Source organism: Cotesia glomerata, linkage group LG6 (genome assembly GCF_020080835.1).
Source record: "Cotesia glomerata isolate CgM1 linkage group LG6, MPM_Cglom_v2.3, whole genome shotgun sequence".
NCBI lineage: Eukaryota > Metazoa > Arthropoda > Insecta > Hymenoptera > Braconidae > Cotesia > Cotesia glomerata.
This window is the reverse complement of record NC_058163.1, coordinates 16,271,533-16,289,708: the sequence shown is the minus strand read 5'-3', so window position 1 is coordinate 16,289,708 and position 18,176 is coordinate 16,271,533. Positions and strand designations below refer to the sequence as shown.

The following is an 18,176-nucleotide window of genomic DNA, read 5'->3' as shown; positions in this document are numbered from 1 at the left end:
AAATTGCATTTATAATTTTTTAATATTTTTACATGTCAATATTTTTTTCTTATTTTTTTTGTCATATTTTATTTGTTAAAAAAAAATTCTAAATATTATTAAATATCTGTCAAATTAATTATAAAAAAATTTACTAGTTGCTAAAATCTTTTTAATTAATAAAATAAATATTCCAGGAGTCGAACATGACAAATGAAATCCATCATAAAATAGAAGACCACTGGAAAGACAAAATATTATCTCAAAAATCAGAAACCAGGACTGGAGAAAAATATTATGTCCTGTCAATGTTTCCCTACCCGTTTGGAAGCTTACACATAGGCCACGTCAGAGTATACGCCATCTCCGACGCAGTATCCAGGTTCCACCGTCTGAAGGGTCGGGACGTGATCCACCCGATGGGCTGGGACGCGTTTGGCCTCTCAACAGAAAACGTGGCTTTGGAGAGGAACATTGACCCGCAAGAGTGGACCGAGAGTAACATCTCGAACATGAAGACCCAGTTGAAGACTCTGGGACTGCGAGTTAGCGACCTGCCATCCGGAGTACTACCGCTGGATCCAGGAGTTGTTCCTTGAATTATTTGACCATGCATTGGCTTACCAGAAGCAGTCCTTTGTAAACTAGGATCCCGTGGACGAGACTGTGCTCGCTGATGAGCAGGTAGATCAGAATGGAAACTCCTGGCGCTCTGGAGCTAAGGTTCAGAAGAAGCTTTTGAAGCAGTGGTTCATTCGTACCACGACCTTTACCAAGTCCTTGATGAGCGGGCTTGATGATCCGATGCTTAAAGAGTGGCGGGATATTATTAAAATTCAAAAACATTGGATTGGAGAGTGCACTGGAACTTCCTTGGACTTTAAGCTGGTTACTAATTTGCCCGGGAAGCTTGACAGCTTCAATATCTAGACAGACAGGCCTGAGTTTATTGAACATGCTAAATTTGTTGCTGTGTCTAGAGATAATTTTTTAGCGAAATCTGGGATTAAGAATTTTGATGATCCGGAGTTGGAAACTGTGTTTTTAGATGCTACGGTTTTTAATCTGTTTAATAATCAGGAAATTCCAATTTGTTTAACGAAAAATTTTGAATTTTCTCAGCTTAGAGATAATCGATTAGGAATCCCAGGTAATTCATTTTTATTAGAATTATACTTTATAAACCTTAATTTATTTTAAAATTTTGTGGCCAGTGTATTTATATGATTAGTATTTAGGCTACATTCGATAATGCTCGATCTCTAAATACATAATTAAGAAATGACCTTATATCTTGTGAACTATTGAGATTTTTATGGATATAAGCTCATCCTGATGCTACACTCATCGAGACCTTTCATTTGAGTACCCACATCAATTTTTCATATATTTTATATATTGTATATATGTATATATGAAAAATATATCAAAAATGCATGTGGGTACTCAAAAGAAAGCTCTTAATGAATGTAACACCGGGATGAGCTTATATATTCAAAAACATCAATATTTAAGAAAGTACAGTGCAATTTAACAAAAGTTATTATTTAATAAAGCAAAATTTTATTTTTACAATTTTTTAATAAAATTTTGATTTAAAAAAAAAATTCTAAAATTTGTACCAATATATTAATTATATTATTCTTCCAAGTTGTTCCGAAGAAGATGCAGCTTTTTGCGTCTATAACGGCATCGATTTTACCAAATTACAAGGACTAACCAATGAAAAATTCCAACAAAAGCGTCAACTATCAATGAAAAAAAGCTCAAGACTGGAAAATAGGTGGCTACGAGGTCAGTCTAACATTAAGAGACTGGTTAATCTCGCGACAAAGATACTGGGGCACACCAATCCCAATAATCTACTGCAAATCCTGTGGAACTGTTCCAGTACCACGAGACCAACTACCAGTAACATTACCAAAGAAACTGACCTCAGACAAGGGGATTCCCAATTCGCAGCAAGCTGTCGACTGGCTAAAGATCTCTTGTCCGAAGTGTGACGCCGATACTATGAACACTTTCGTCGACAGCTCGTGGTACCTTATGAGATACATCGATGTAAAAAATACCTTTGAGATGTTTTCAAAAGAAAAAGCTAGAAAGTTTCTGTCGGTGGACTTGTACATCGGCGGAAAATAACACGCAGCGCTGCATTTATACTACGTGAGGTTCGTCAACCATTTTTTGCACTTAGAAGGCTTGTTGCCGACGAGGGAGCCGTTCAAGCAGCTGCTGGTCCAGGGGATGGTTCCTGATATATTTTGGTGTGAGATAATGTATTTGATTTTCATAGAATTTTTTAACAGAAGCTTAGTTTGGGTATTTCCGGTGAAAATTCAGAATTTGGCCGGAAGTGCCCAATTAAATCTCCTGTCAAAAATCCTATAAATAATCAAATGAATTCTCTCAACCCGAAATATCTCAGAAAATGCCCAAACACAGCTGCTGTTAAAAGTGGAACTCAAAATTCCAATTTGAAAATGTTTTCCACGGAAGTTACATTTTGGCACACCCTAATATGTATATATGAAAAATATATCAAAAATGCATGTAGGTACTTAAATGAAAGCTCTTGATGTGTGTAACATCGGGATGAGCTTATATCTTTAAAATCGTCAACGGTTAAGAAAGTAAAGTACAATTTAACAAAAGTCATAAATTTAATAAACCAAAATTTTATTTTATTATGTTTTATTTTTTATCAAATTTTATGGGGTTGAAAAAAAATAAATTTTTTTATTAGTTACTTATTTAAAATAATTTTCTTCTATAACTTATTTATTTTTTTTTTAATTTTTTAATTAAATTACTAAAGATTAATTTTATCTCTCCTCAGCGTTCTAAGGAATTTTCAACTGGCAGTAAATACTGTGGCTGACAATCCGACAATTTTTGAAGGGTCGCGAGACTAAATCACTGGAAGAAGTCGTAAACATCCCAACAACGGAAAAATTTATAAAAGACAATGCGTATCTCTACAACAGCAGAAACTATTACGTGAAAGCCGTGACTTTTAACATCATAGGATCTCAGCAGCTGAGTGTCGCTATTTCCAAGATACAAGGACTGACTAATAGCATCAGGAAAGTCTCTCTCAACTGTCTGACCCACAGTGTGGAGTACGAAAAAACTCTGGCTACCCAAATAATAATGCTGGCGTCTATAATTCCAAGATTTGCTTCAAAATTGTGGAGCGGATTTTGCTCAGCTAAGTATTTCTTAGCAAACGATTTTTTCATGAGGGACAAGGACGTGCTTCAGCAGAACTGGCCGGTTGTTGATAGCGACTTTGAGCTGGATCTTGATGTTGTTGTAAGTTTTTATTTGAAATATTATTAAATAATTTAATAAATAATTTATTGAATAATTTAACAAATAATATCATAAATAATTTGTAATATGAATTAATTAATTTTAGGTTAATAGGGCGCAAGTAAATGTCCTGAAGATCAAGAAGTCTAACTTGGACAAACTATCAGCAGAAGATGCTGCAGATTTAGCACTTAAATCACCAGGAGCTAGTAGACACATCAAAGATAGAAAAATTTTAGGGTTCAAGCCCTGTTGAAAAACTCCAATAAGATCCCATCAAAAGCGACAAAAGCCACTTAGAAACCAATAAAACTTATGGGTTTCTAAGTGGCTTTTGTCGCTTTTGATGGGATCCTATTGGAAATTTTAAACAGGGAGTATTACTACGAGCCTAATTATGATGGAAAAATTAAATTTCAAGTGGCTATCAAGCTTGCTAGTGTTAAAGTTGAAACTAGATTTTAAATATTAGACACTTGATAATTTTTTGATTTTTATTGAAAAAATAAAATTATTGTTTAAAAATATAATTAAACTTAAACAAATTTTTCTTGCTGTAATTTATTTATTAAAATTTATTAAATGTCTCTAAATTTCAGTATCATTGGAATGGGCAGAAACTTAAAATTTTTTTTATCATTATTTGAAAATAAACAAGGTCTAGAAAATTATTTTTTAAAAATTGTATTAAAAATTGTTTTTTTTTTTTTTTTTTTTTTTTTTAGATTTTTGAGATAAAATTTATTTATTACATTCATATTATTTATTACATTCATATTTATTACAGTATTATTTGTAAATAGGTAGAAAAAATGTAATTTTTAGGAAATTTTATTTATTATTAATTTCATAACAAAGTTTATCATAAAAATTTATATTTTGAAATTCTGAAGATTTTTTATCTTGATAAAAATACGCCAAAAATTTTAATTATAAAGATAATATTCTATTTAATAATTATGAACCATACTTAATATTATTATAAATTACTTGAAGATAAGCGATAAAAAAATATTCGTATATATTTTTTAACATATTAGCATTAATTAGTTTTCAATTTTTCTGATTGATGGAGCTTTGTATGACGGATAAATTCCAACAACTTCTTGGCTAAAGAAAATTGTAACAATTAATTTCACAATACTTGAAAGTTTATTGAAATATAAAAAAAATGTGTAGCCAATATCGCTGTAAGAATCCGTAAATCCATTATATCTTATTTTTCGGAGCATATTGATATATTCTATCGGCAGTATACGATCTAATGCTCCCTTTACAATAATTTTCCTAAGTGAATAAATTAATAAATTTATCTAATAAAATGATTTTTATAAGAAATCAATAAAATACTAAAAATTTACTCACAAGTAAGTCTGAGAGGGTATCATGGGATTACGAAGTTCCCTGAGCTTAGCATAAGCATTAGGAACCTTGATCTGCTAATAAACTCGACAATTATACTTGGCACCGCTGTAAGTAACGACATGGACTTGAAAGGCGTTGTAACCAGCCTGCTGATGTTCCAAGTGCTCAATGTCTGCTTTATCTAGCTCCCAAATAGCTCCCCAGCCATGGAAGCCTGGAGTTTCTACGATTGTAGCTGGAGCTCCAATCCATAGGTTTGACCAGCCGATAAAGTCCAAGCAGTAATCCTGAAAAGTTTATTATTAAAAAATATCGGATGATTTTTTAATTGAAATTTTTTATTTTTTTAATTTACAATTTAAATAAAATATTTTTTAAAATTAGTACTTGTAATTTTTTTTTAATTTTTTCATCTGGTTATTACTTAACCAATTAATAACCATGCGTTTAAATCATAATAAAATATATAAATTTAGAAAATAAAAATGTGTAATATTTTTTACTGTCATCATTTTTTTATTTATAAGAATATTTATAGTTTATTGACATAATGAAAAATAATTAGATTAATAGTACTTGATTAAGTATATTATTTCCTTTTATATTTTTTCTTTGTTATTCTCAATTATTACTAATCAACTTTTTCAAATTTAAAAACTTAAAAATAACATGATTCGATTTAATTACAATGAAATTGTTGATTTCTTATTCGTCATTGATTAAAATATATAATACAAAGCAATAATTATTTGCAGAAGATTTTTTTTTTTAAATAAAATAATAATTTAATTTTGAACTTTACAAACAAAATATTTAGTTTAAAAATTTGTAATTTAAAATATTTCTTTAAAAGGAAAAAGATGAGTATTTTCACAAACGCGTCCTCTAAGTTTTTCAGATTATTTTCAAGTGATAGAAATATCAAATCCTGTAGAAAATTCCTTAAAGAACATATGGTCAAAAATACATATAGAATTTTTATAGAGTCAGAAAGAAAAAAATAAAATTATATATTTGTCCATAATTTTTCTGTAGAAATGTTAATTGGTAAAAATTTTTAAATTAAAACAAGTTGCTGTTTTCTACTCTAAGAAATGAAAAACAATAGTGAGTATGTATACAGCCGTCTACGTATTTAAAAAAAAAAAAGTATTTGACATATGTGCAAATAAAATCGCATAGTGACTCCAAGCTGCTCATTGTTATTATTTATTAAGTAAATAAGCCGATTTTTATTAATACTGAAAATTTTAATTGTATTAGATTTATCAGTTGCCGCCATAATTCAAATTATATCTAGATAATTTTTAAAGATTGGTGATTCACTACTGTACCAACGAACGTTAAGCAATATTTTCTTCACCGTTTACTGCAAAAAATTGGTAGTGTTTGAAATGGTAGAGTTTTAATTTAATAGACTTACAAAATGTTAGAGCTGTATTACGGTAAAGTTATTTTTTGGTATAAATTCATTTTGGTATAGTTGTTATGTGGTTGAGTTGTTTCTGGTAGATATTAAACTGGTAGAGATGTAAAATGGTAGGCTTTTATATGGTTGATATTGATTTTGGTAGAGATTGTTTTGGTATAGTTTGACACGTGGTAGAGTTTCAAACTGGTAGAGTTGTTTCGCGGTAAGGTTGTTAACGGGTAGATTTTCTGATTGGATGACTTAAATGTTGGTAGAGAAGTAACTGGTATACTTGCAATTGGTAGAGCTGTCTAGTGGTATAGTTAGTAATGGTAGACGTGTTAGAGGGGTAGAGAAGTAACTGGTCGACTTATTAATGTGCCAAATAAATTGTAATAAGTGAATATAATTAATTAATACGGTGAAATAAATTATGAATTACTGTTATGATAAACAAATTGGGTAAAAAAGTACCGTAGAATTGAATAAAATTTCGCAACCTCAAAAAATCGTTCTGCTTACAGTAAACACATTCGGTAGTCTGGCGCTCCGTTTACAACGGATTTGAACGGAACTTGGCGCCAGATTCTGCCGAATCTGTGGATAGGAAACAAAGGCTCTAGTTTCAATTTGATTTATATATCTTTGGGGTAATAATTTACAAGTAGGGTCAACACCATTTTGGGCCATAACTAAGTGAAAAATTAAAATTTCTTATTCTGCTTATTTTTACGGCGCATTTAAGACAAAATTGAAAGAAAAAAATAACGATTTCGATAGCTTTTTTGCCTTCAAAATGAAAAAATTTTAGGTTTTATCTTTTTGGATAAAATTTCTATTTGATCTTTTTTTGATGTTTTAGATATATTTTTTTTTCAAAGTACATAAAAAAACGAACAATTTGAATTAAAAAAAAATGTTCAACTTGATGAAAGAAAAAAATTAACATGGCTTAGCTTGGGTTGATCCCATTTGTAAATAATAACCATCTTTAGAAAACAGCGTCAATAACTGTTTTTGATCTGATAGTTTTTGGCATAATTGTAAAATTAAGGAGATGAAAATATTCACACAATTAAAAATGCATCAAAAATCAACACGCTTGCTTCATATTTAAGCTTACTCATACGCAGGCGCAAACACATGTATTAAACACATACTAACATAAACACGTAAATGGAGTCTCGTTCGAGCAGCCAAGCTGTGCACTTCGTTATTCGTAAACTGTGTTTTAACTATAGATATACTGCTAGCACGTGTCGACAACATGGAGGACAATATTCCTCCATGTAAGCCAACAAGCTATCAAACTACCATTCCAGAAGAGGAATTGACAAAAGTAAATTACGATAAAAGTGCCAAGCGTAAACGACAAGATCACTCTGATATTAGTGATACAGACAGTGTTGTAGATGAGTCAATTGCTAAGAAGGTGAGAATCCCTCCGATAGTTATTAGTCAATCTATTACTAATATCAGTGACTTTACTGATCGCATGAAGAGTATCTGCAGCAACATAGTCACGTTTAAATATAACAAGACTATGAGTGTATACACGACGACAATAGTGGATTACAAAAAGGTCCTGAAGAAGCTTAAAGAGTTGAACGTAGCTCATCATACCTACACGCTACAAGAAGACAAACCAAAATATTTAGTACTTAGAGGCTTACCAAGTATAAATATTATGAAGCTTGATGAAGAGCTAAAGAATCACTGTATAACTCCCAAGAGAATTGTCCAAATGAAGAAGAAAATCACCTAAGAGCCTAAGACTTACATAGAGTTTCCACTCTACTTGATTACGCTCAACACGCAAGAAGATCTTAATAATATATGCAAAATAAAGACGTTACAATCATTCAAAATTAGCTGGGAAAAATATCGTAATTCAACAAAAGTGACACAGTGCTACAGATGCCAGAAATTTGGACATGGAATGTCAACATGCTCAAACCCACCTAAATGTGTCAAATGTGCTCAACAACACTCAACAACAGATTGTAATATAGACAATACGAATGATATTAAGTGTGCTAATTGCAATGGCAAACACACGGCAAATAGTAAAGATTGCCCTAAATATATAAATCATATTAACACAATCCAAGCAAACAGAAAGAGCTGACCAGCAAACATAAAATCATTTAATCTGCACAATGCTAATTTCCCTGCGCTGCCACGCACTCACCACCAACTCCAAGGTCATGTCAAGCAGCCTGAAGGCCGAGATAGACTTCAAGCTTTCGTGGCAAGCAATACCAAGGGCCACCAACAACTTATACAGTAGCTCCAACACCAACAACAACCAATAGGTCTCACTCAACAGACCCAGAGCACCAGCGAATCACATAGGAATGATAGCCACACGACAACAGACGCAGTTGGTATTCATAATGGTAACAAAAACTATAATAAAAATCAAATAAATCAAATATTAGAGTTTAATAATCTATTATTAGAAATACAAAGACTAAATACGTATTGTAATATCTCAAATATGCTTAAAATAGTCACTAGTATTAATAGCCAATTAGAAAGCTGTACTGATGACGTCAGTAAAATTATTATCATTAGTAATGCATTAACTAACAATGGCTCATAAAACTAATTGTAAGAGCATCAATGTTGTACAGTGGAACAGTAATAGTATTACAAATAAGCTATCCGAATTAACTGATTTTATCCGAGAATTTAGAATAGACATAGTACTTGTCTGTGAAACTAAATTAAAAACAAATAACTTTTGTAACATTAAAGGTTTTGCTTGCTATAGAAAAGACCGACCAAATAATACCGCTTCAGGCGGAGTTGCTATATTTATTAAGAAAAATATTTCACATAATTTTGTACCTCTAACTACCGAGTCACTAGAAGCAGTTGCTATTAAAATTCCTGGAAATATATTGGTTGCTTCCTGCTATAATCCCCCAAGCACCAATATCAACACTAAAGATCTTGATCATATATTTAGAATTAATAATAAAGTAATACTAGCTGGTGACCTCAATGCCAAACACTCGTTTTGGCACTGTAAGTACGCCAATAAAAGTGGTAATATTATGTTTAAATATTTACAAACAAGTAATGCTGACATTAGATTCCCTGATGCACCTACTCGAATACCTATGAATAATACACTGCCGTCTACAATAGATATTAGTTAAATATATATTAGTTAAAAACATTGAGATAACTAAACCAGAATCTATGGATTACCTAGATTCAGATCATAACCCGGTGAAATTTTCTATTATATACGTGACTGAATAAAGTAGTCAGTACTTGTCTCGGATAGCTTAACTGGTAGAGTCCTTGGCGCTTAACCGAGAGATCTGGGTTCGATTCCCAGTCTGGGCTGTCTGATTATTTTTTCAATTACGGAAAAATTCCCACTGAGTAGGTCTCCCCCTTTCCCCTATCCGTTCTTTCCCAACTCCCTTAAAATTTGCTTTAATATGGCTCTTTACCGTAAGATGGACGGTGGCGTTGTTTGCTCGGTGGGTCTTATATACGTGACTGAATAAAGTAGTCAGTACTTGTCTCGGATAGCTTAACTGGTAGAGCTCTTGGCGCGTAACCGAGAGATCTGGGTTCGATCCCCAGTCTGGGCTGTCTGATTATTTTTTCAATTACGGAAAAATTCCCACTGAGTAGGTCTCCCCCTTTCCCCTATCCGTTCTTTCCCAACTCCCTTAAAATTTGCTTTAATATGGCTGTTAATATTTACACCAATTACTAAAACTCTAACTCTATACAACAAAGCAAATTGGGCGGTCTTTAAATCCACCCTCAATAAAATAACTACAATTAATTCTAAAATAAATTTCAAGAACGACATTGATGCTCAGGTAGATCTGATAACTAGAAATATTAATAACACAATTGACAATGTTATACCAAAGCGTAATCTCTATAAGTATAAGAACGAGCTACCTGATTACATAATAGAAAAAATTAAAATAAGAAACTATTATCGCAGAAAATTTCAGCGATCCCAGCTGCCTGTGGACAAAGACATCTACGTCACTCTAGTCAAAGAAATACGCACAATTATCAAAGATTATCGTAACAAGCAAATTGAAAATAAACTTAAAACGCTTAACGTTAAAGACCATACTTTGTGGAATGCCATTAAACTTAGAAAAAAGTCAAATATTAGTATTCCTACTCTACATTCTGAAAATGGCTTGGTATATGATGATCAATCCAAGGCAGAAGCAATTGCTGATACTTTTCAAAAGACACACAAACTATCTCGAGATATGAGCGATGATGCTACTACTAAACTAGTCAACAAATCCTACAATATGATCTTACGACATAAAATAAATGATAAAGAATTCTCATTAATTACACCAAAAGAAATCATAAAAGCTGCTAAAAGAATCAAATCTAATAAAGCACCAGGACATGATAACATCCCAAATATAATATTAAAAAATTTGCCCAAAAAAGTTCTTGTCGAATTAACACATATTTTTAATAATTGCTTACATCTGTCTTACTTCTCCAAGTCTTGGAAACTAGCAAATATTTTACCTATTCAAAAGCCTGGAAAAAATAATTTATTTCCTCAAAATTACGGGCCTATTAGCCTACTAACTACAATGGGTAAACTGTTAGAAATAGTTGTCAATACAAGAATTAAAGGCTTTCTCGATGAAGGTAACATACTAATCCCAGAACAATTCGGATTTAGAAATAGCCATAGCACAATCCAACAACTTGCTAGAGTCACAGATTATATCAGTACAAACTTTAATAAGAAAAGAAGTACGGGATTAGTGTCACTTGATATCGAGAAAGCCTTTGATACTGTATGGCATAAAGCCCTGATTCACAAACTATCATTGTGTAAAATTCCTACGTACCTAATTAAATTCATTGTAAGTTACATTAATAATCGAAAATTGTAACAATACTTTTCCCCAAAATTTAACTAAATTCGACCGAAGGCGGAGATATCGGCTGGGTAGGGTATTTTACGCTCGCTCTTTTAAATATATAATAAATTAACCCGGAAACCCCTCAGGCTGGGTTAGTACACATTTGGACGCCAGGTAATTTTTGTGAAAAATTACCAAAAATAATAACAATTCCAGGGGCCGCGCCGGACAATCAATTAACAATTTGAACTAATGCGAATGAAAAGGTAAATCTCAAAGTAACTAAAGTCAAGGTCAAGATAGAATTTACAATTAGAAATAATAAATAATTAATTATCAAATAATATTTTATATTAACGAATTGAACTAGGAAGATGAGTCATAGGAAAAGAATCCGGGAATTAACTTACATAAAATAAATCATTGTTTAATTGGTAAATATTAATAAAAATAAATTATTTATTTATAAACGGTATTACTTAAAACTAAATCTACTTTCCAAATAACAAATTAAATCCTTTATGGAACTTTATAATAGATTTCAAACAATTAAACCAATATAAACGATAATTTTAGATATTAGATTTTCAATATTATTTACAAACGTAATAATGATTAATGTAAGTGTAATGCTTTAATTAGTAATTGTGGGCCATTTCAGGGACCCACACAAGGCTTTCGGGATAGGTATAAGTATTCCCTTAAAATAACCCTTACTCGCTACGGGATCGACCCGATAAATCGATAGTGAATTTAGTTAAACAATAAAAGAATAAATTATTTAAGCCAGGAGACATCGGTGTGCGGATATTAATCGATCTCAACTTGTGAGTACTCACCAAAAAGGAAACTCAACCCAAGGCACCAAATCCACACTCCTTACAATAGCGGAGGTCCCGCGTGTATACCTCACACCAAGCGGGCCACCGCGTGTCTGCTCAATTTTTGTCACCGCAAACCGTTCGAGGCTTCGTGTTCGACAACAATGGCCTCTCTAGCCATTTTCCCTAATTCAATAAACTCTTTGCTCGCGATCGATATTGTAGGGCCTCACCCGTGCGAGTAAAGGCTATGATTTATCACTCATAGTAAAATTAGGTACTATATGACAATGATTTACGGCAATGCACACAAATAATAATAATAATAATAAATTATAAATAATTCATTATAAATGTCTGAAATAAAGATAAAATTAATTCTTAAATTAATAACAATAATATTAGAAATTTCAAATATAAATAATACTAATAGTAATAAATTCAATGAATAAATTAATAAATAAATATAAAATAATAAATTCAGAGACACACCGAGTGTGGATCTGTTGCCAAATTTAGGCGCAGGGAGGGACGCACACAGGGAATAAAAACCCTGTGACAAAATTTTCAGTAGCAGTTGGAAATATATTTAGTACAGAAAGACATATATCAGCTGGCGTACCGCAGGGTTCAATATTAGGCCCCTTATTATTCCTGCTTTACATTAACGATATCCCAAGAACACCAAATATTTTAATTACATTGTTTGCGGATGATACTGGTATAATGACATCATCACACAAGAAATATATTATCCTACGTGAGTTACAGAATCATATAAATATCCTTGAACAGTACTATCACAAATGGAAAATAAAAATTAATAAGGAGAAAACTGAGATACTAATATTCTCTCACAAGCGTGATGATGACAGTATACCAGTCATAATGAATCAACATCATTTAAAACTAACTAACAAAGCTAAATAATTGGGTCTTATACTAGATAGAAAACTAACTTACACAGAAAATATTAAAAGTGTTCTGCATAAAGCAAACGCAGCTATATCTACACTTTATCCATTAATATGTCGCAATAGTTATGTAAATACAAGAAACAAATTAATAATATATCTAATGTGTATCAGGCCAATTTTATTATATGCATGCCCTGTCTGGTCAAACACATGCAATACTAATTATACAAAAATCCAAAGGCTACAAAACAAATGCCTAAGAATGATACTCAATCTATCATACCGGTCATCAACTGAGGAAATGCATAAAGCGCTCAAGATTCCGACAATCAAAGATATCGTTCATGAATTGTCAACTAAATTTTTTAATGAAAAACTTAATAAACTAGAAATATTAAGCGAAGTAGGCAAAACTGCTAAAGACAATCCCTGGTTAAAGCACAAAGTACTTAACCAAATAATAATAAACCAACAATCTAATAATACAATTATAAAACAAAATCAAAACAACAATATAAAATACTGTAAAGTAAATATTATATACAAACGGCGACGTTTGTCTTAGTTTCTAAGAAGTATAGTTTTAAGATGTACAAATGTAAATACTTAGACTTAAGGCATAACATATTTATTTAGGTTTTTTTAATAAAAAAAAAAAAAAAAATTTACCTAAGAAGATAAAACAATAACTAAAAACATGTAAAAGTTATATAAATTCATAATAACAAACAATATTTGATACAATTGAGCAAAACTCACGAGGAATAGTAAACGTATTATAATACATTTAATTACGATAGCACTTACAATCATGCAATTGCAAGAACTGATGTACAAATTTAAATATGTCAATAAATATCCTTAATAATATAAACACGTAAAACGGTCAGACCTGGATCAAGACATAATATAGATATAGATATAGGGGAAGGTGGGGGGGGGACAAAATGGGCCCTCTAAAATTTTCAATTTCAAAAATATTTGGGGGCAAAATGGGCCCCCAACATTTTCAGCTCTTGAAGTGTTTGGGAGGTATAATAGGCTGATTAGACTTTAAAAACCAACGAATAATTTTCACTTAAACGCGTTCTAGAATTTTTGAATTATAGAAAAAATTATATAGGTAAAGTACGAACTTGGTCGCAAGTTAAATAACAGCATTATTTACTATATTTTTTGTTAAAAAACTATTTATTTTACAGAAACTTCCCTGACTATTTTTGCGATGGTGTGTGTGTGTGTGTGTGTGTGAACGTAAACCTCTCATAACTTTTAAACAGCTCGACCGATTCAAACGGGATTGACAGCAATCGAAAGAGTTTCTTTGCCCCTAGATATTTAATACTATTTAAGGTTATTCGGGCCAATAGATTTTGAATAATCTCGAAAATAAAATTTTCAAAAAAATTTTTTTTTTAATAAATTTTAATCTGCTACATCAATCGTTTTTAAAAACTAATCAGCTCATAAGCTTAAAAAACTGCGTCGATCGCCGTCAACGCGATCAAAATCAGTCGATTCGTTTGTGAGGTATCGTGAACAAAATATTTGGGAAAAGTGTTTTTTTTTTCTTACATAACTCCGACATTTATTCCTGGATCGTTTTTGATTCAACGAGATGATTTTTAGAGCTTAAAAAAATAACTGAAATCGCCGCCAATAACGTCAAAATCGGTTGAATGGTTCGAGAGATTTAATTTTAAAAAATTAAAAAAAGTATTTTTTTAACACATCTTTGAAATTTCACGTCCGATTGTTTGGTTAGTAATAAATAATCTTTTTGTTCTAGAAAGACTGCATAGAATGCCTTTAGTTTTTTTTAAATCGGTTAATTCATTTGTGAGATATCGTTGTCAAAAAAATTCTAAAAAATTGTTTTTTCTTGTGATACATTTTTATTGGCTTCATCAATCGATTCTTTAAACTGATCGGTTTTTAAGCTTGGAAACCCGCGTTGATCGCCGCTAACCCGATTGAAATTGGTTGATTAGTTTGAGAGATACTGTTGTCGAAATAATTCAAAAAACGCGTATTTTTGAAATTACTTCGACGTTTTTTACCTGATTTATCATTGCTCTTGGCGTGAAATGTGGAGCGCTTAGGTATGAAGTTAGCTGGAAGTTGCAGGGATGGCTTTTAGAGTCTACTGTTATCCTAATTTTTTATACTGAATACATAATAAAAAAATTCAAAATATAAAACAAGTAAGCAACATATTGAGTTTTTTGGGGGGCCCGTTTTACCCCACATTTTTAATTTTTTATTTTTAATGAACAGAGCAAATTGAGGTCAAATACTTGGCAAGGGACTAAAAAAAAGTAAAACCAGAGAAAAACACTAAAGATATCAACATTTTTTTCTTAAGGGGCCCGTTTTGCCCCCCCCCCTTCCCCTACTGACTATCCCACTACATAGGAGCATACATATAGACAATGCTTAGTAGACAATAGTGGAGACGCTACGAAGCATCGCACAAAGAGGAGACCGAAAACGTGTAATGTATTCTATCTTATTCTCTCGCCGGCTGAATCCTATACATTTAAGTGTTTGAGTCTCTATGGACTCGCTTTTTCGTTTCATCGAGTTTGAAATCACAACGATTCTAAAGAAGTTTCACTTCAAAAATCTCTAAATTTTTCAAAAATCAATATCCCGGAAACGGTTGGTTGAAAAAATTTGAAAAAAATCCGGGAAGCATCTTTCAACCAATGCTAAAACATAAAAAAGTTTCAAAAAAATCCGAGATGCAAAAGCTAAATGGTTTCCGATTTGGCGTGAAATACCCCATATATACTTCCTCTAAATAAAATAAGATCAGTTAAATATCCATCTGATACTTGGCCCATAATCTATCTCATCTGGCAAAGGTATTAGAAACAATAATTGCAAATCAAGTGAAAAATTATCTGGAAGAGAACCAGCTTTTTGACTAATTCCAATCTGGATCCGTAAGCATCACAGTACACAGACGTCATTGCTGAAGCTTACTGATGACATCAGACAGACAATAGATAAAAATCTGAGCAAGGCTTTTGATTATGTCGATCCAATGGTCAATTGATTGCTCTATTTGAACTTGGTTTTTCGATAGAGGTAATATTATAGTTCTACTCATACTCATTAAATAGATCTCAATCAACACTAGACGAATTTAGAATTCCAATTAAGCTTTAAAAAACAACATCGGGAGTTCCCTACGAATCAATTCTTGAACCAATCTTATTCTTGATAGTCATGAACGCAGAGGTCAGAAGGATAATCTACTGCAAGCATGGACTATTTGCAGATGATAAGTATATTTGTCGGGACTTTCTTATCTTCCAGTTTCATGATGCTGTCAGACAAGTCACTGTTGATGCTCAAGCGATTGCAGATTGGGTAAAAGAATATGGCCTAAAGTTAAACTTGTAACGGAGTGGTCGCTACTCAGTAAATTCCCCTATTTCGGTACCCAGTTATTTATCGACAGGTCACAGTGCGCTGTGATCTAAAGCTCGTTTAGAGCTAGTAAGAAAGGCTCCAAGGTGGAGAAGCCTGCGTAGTGGTAGTGGGGAGAGCTGAGGAAGCAAGAAAGGAAGAACAAAATTTGGTAAGACTCATTGTGACTGAGTGGCTCGACTGGACGACACGCAAATTTTTCTAAAACATCCAGCTAAGGTAATTATTATTGTTCTGCTTGTCCAATGTGAAACAAAGCGATAACATTTTGTTAATTTAATGCTTGCTAGGCCGAATGCCAGCTTGGTTAGATTGACTTTAACTTGTGATAATTTCTAATGCTGATTTGCGGTTACAGGCGTTATAAATATCCAGAGAGCGAGTGATGGTGACCAGAGTTTTGCCGCCAAATCAAGACTACCTCACCAAGGGAGAATTCACACCAGTGCCCGAAGACGAGGAGTTTCAGCTCACCGAGGGAGTGCAAATCAAATTTAAAAAAAAACTCCAGGTACAGATAACGAGTTAATTATCTCTCGAGTCTGCGGCGTCAGCCAGGCAACATGTCGGCTGAAGGTCACCGCCATTTCGTGCTCGGTCACAATCGTAGTTTTTTAAGTATTAAAATTAGAGAAAATTATAAAACAATTAATTAATAATACCAGGACTTGTTTCGGGTTATTGACTGATTTGTTTAAGGAAAATAATTTGTCTTTGACACTACTTATTTTACACGTAGACCTGTCCGGGTTAGTAATACCAGGAATTTAATTCGGGTTATTAATTCCAGATTCTTATGTCATGTGTAAAATTTATTTATTGAGAATTGTTAGATAATAATTTGGCTTAAGCCAGCAGAATAGAATTGAGTGAACCGCTAAATTAAAATTATTTAAGAGAAAAATTTATTCAACACTAAAATTATTTGGCGCATTATTTAGTATTTGTCATAATTTAAGGAAAGCTAGAGTCTGGAATTTTCATTAGAATCAATATAATTGTTAATTTAAATTATTTAATCAAAGTAGAAAATAAAACTTGTAAAAATGCGTCAGAACAAAAATTACACCAAAAATTTGCGACAAAGACGCAAGACCGAGAGAGAGAGTCGACCATCTTGTCCCGTGCGAGAACGCTAAGTAGAGGACACTCAAGGTCGAGACTAAAGTCTTAGTTCGGTTAAAATAAAATAAATTTTAAGTTTTAAGAGACAAAATAAAATATAATAGAATAATCTTTTGTCATGAAAATAAAATCTAGTAAAATTTACCGCTGATAAATGGATTAAATAAAATGGCTTAGAATTAAATAAAATGATTTGGATTAAATAAAAATAATTTAGGCAAAATTTAAGTTTACTCAATTATCGGAATTTATTTAACTCAGACTAAAATAAAGATTAAAATTTATTTAATGAATTCTCGGACATAAGAATTAGGATTAATTCAAGATACGAAGAACTCTTGTTTTAAATAATCATTGTCGTAATATTAAGAATACGGCAATAATTTAGTAATTAGAAAAACTGATAATTAGTAAATAAGAAATTATTAATTAGGAAACAATATTGGAAATTGTGTTATTAGTCGGAAATAATTTGTTGTTATTGGAATATAGTGTGGTTGTGTGTGAGTAAAGAGACTATCTCGGTTTCATGGTATACTCCTCTGGCTTCGGGGTAGTTCTCTTAGAGTAGCGTGAAGTTTGGGGGACAGCGTGCACTGTGTGGACAGCGTGTGCAGTAACGTGAGGGTCCAGCGCAGTGACGTGAGAGTCTGTGAGACTGCGTGAACTAAGTTAGAGTAGCGTGAGGGTCCAGGGGACAGCGCGAAGTAGATAGAGTAGTGTGAAAGTCCAGTAGACATCGGGTACTGCAGCCACGTGAAGGTATAGCTGGACAGCGCGAAATATACCGTATGAGAGTGGGGTGTGAATGTGTAATTATTCTATGGAATTTTATTAATTGTTATATTGGCCATTATTTCAAATGTAAAAAAAAAAGGATTGGAAAATACACAATTTTGTGAAACGAATTTCTGTG

The 18,176-nt window shown here is 32.2% G+C and overlaps 2 protein-coding genes across 5 annotated transcripts in view; one reads left to right on the top strand and one right to left on the bottom strand.

Moving 5' to 3' along the window:
* The window catches only part of LOC123266732, a 751,444-nt gene that overhangs the window by 414,664 nt on the left and 318,604 nt on the right, over positions 1-18,176 (bottom strand). The gene's annotated exons all lie outside the window — the stretch shown is intronic.
* Positions 164-1,002, top strand: LOC123266739 (probable leucine--tRNA ligase, mitochondrial). Its single transcript, XM_044731138.1, is given in 2 exon segments — positions 164-520; positions 522-1,002. Coding segments are annotated over 2 exon segments (723 nt in total). The 5' UTR covers positions 164-185; the 3' UTR covers positions 910-1,002.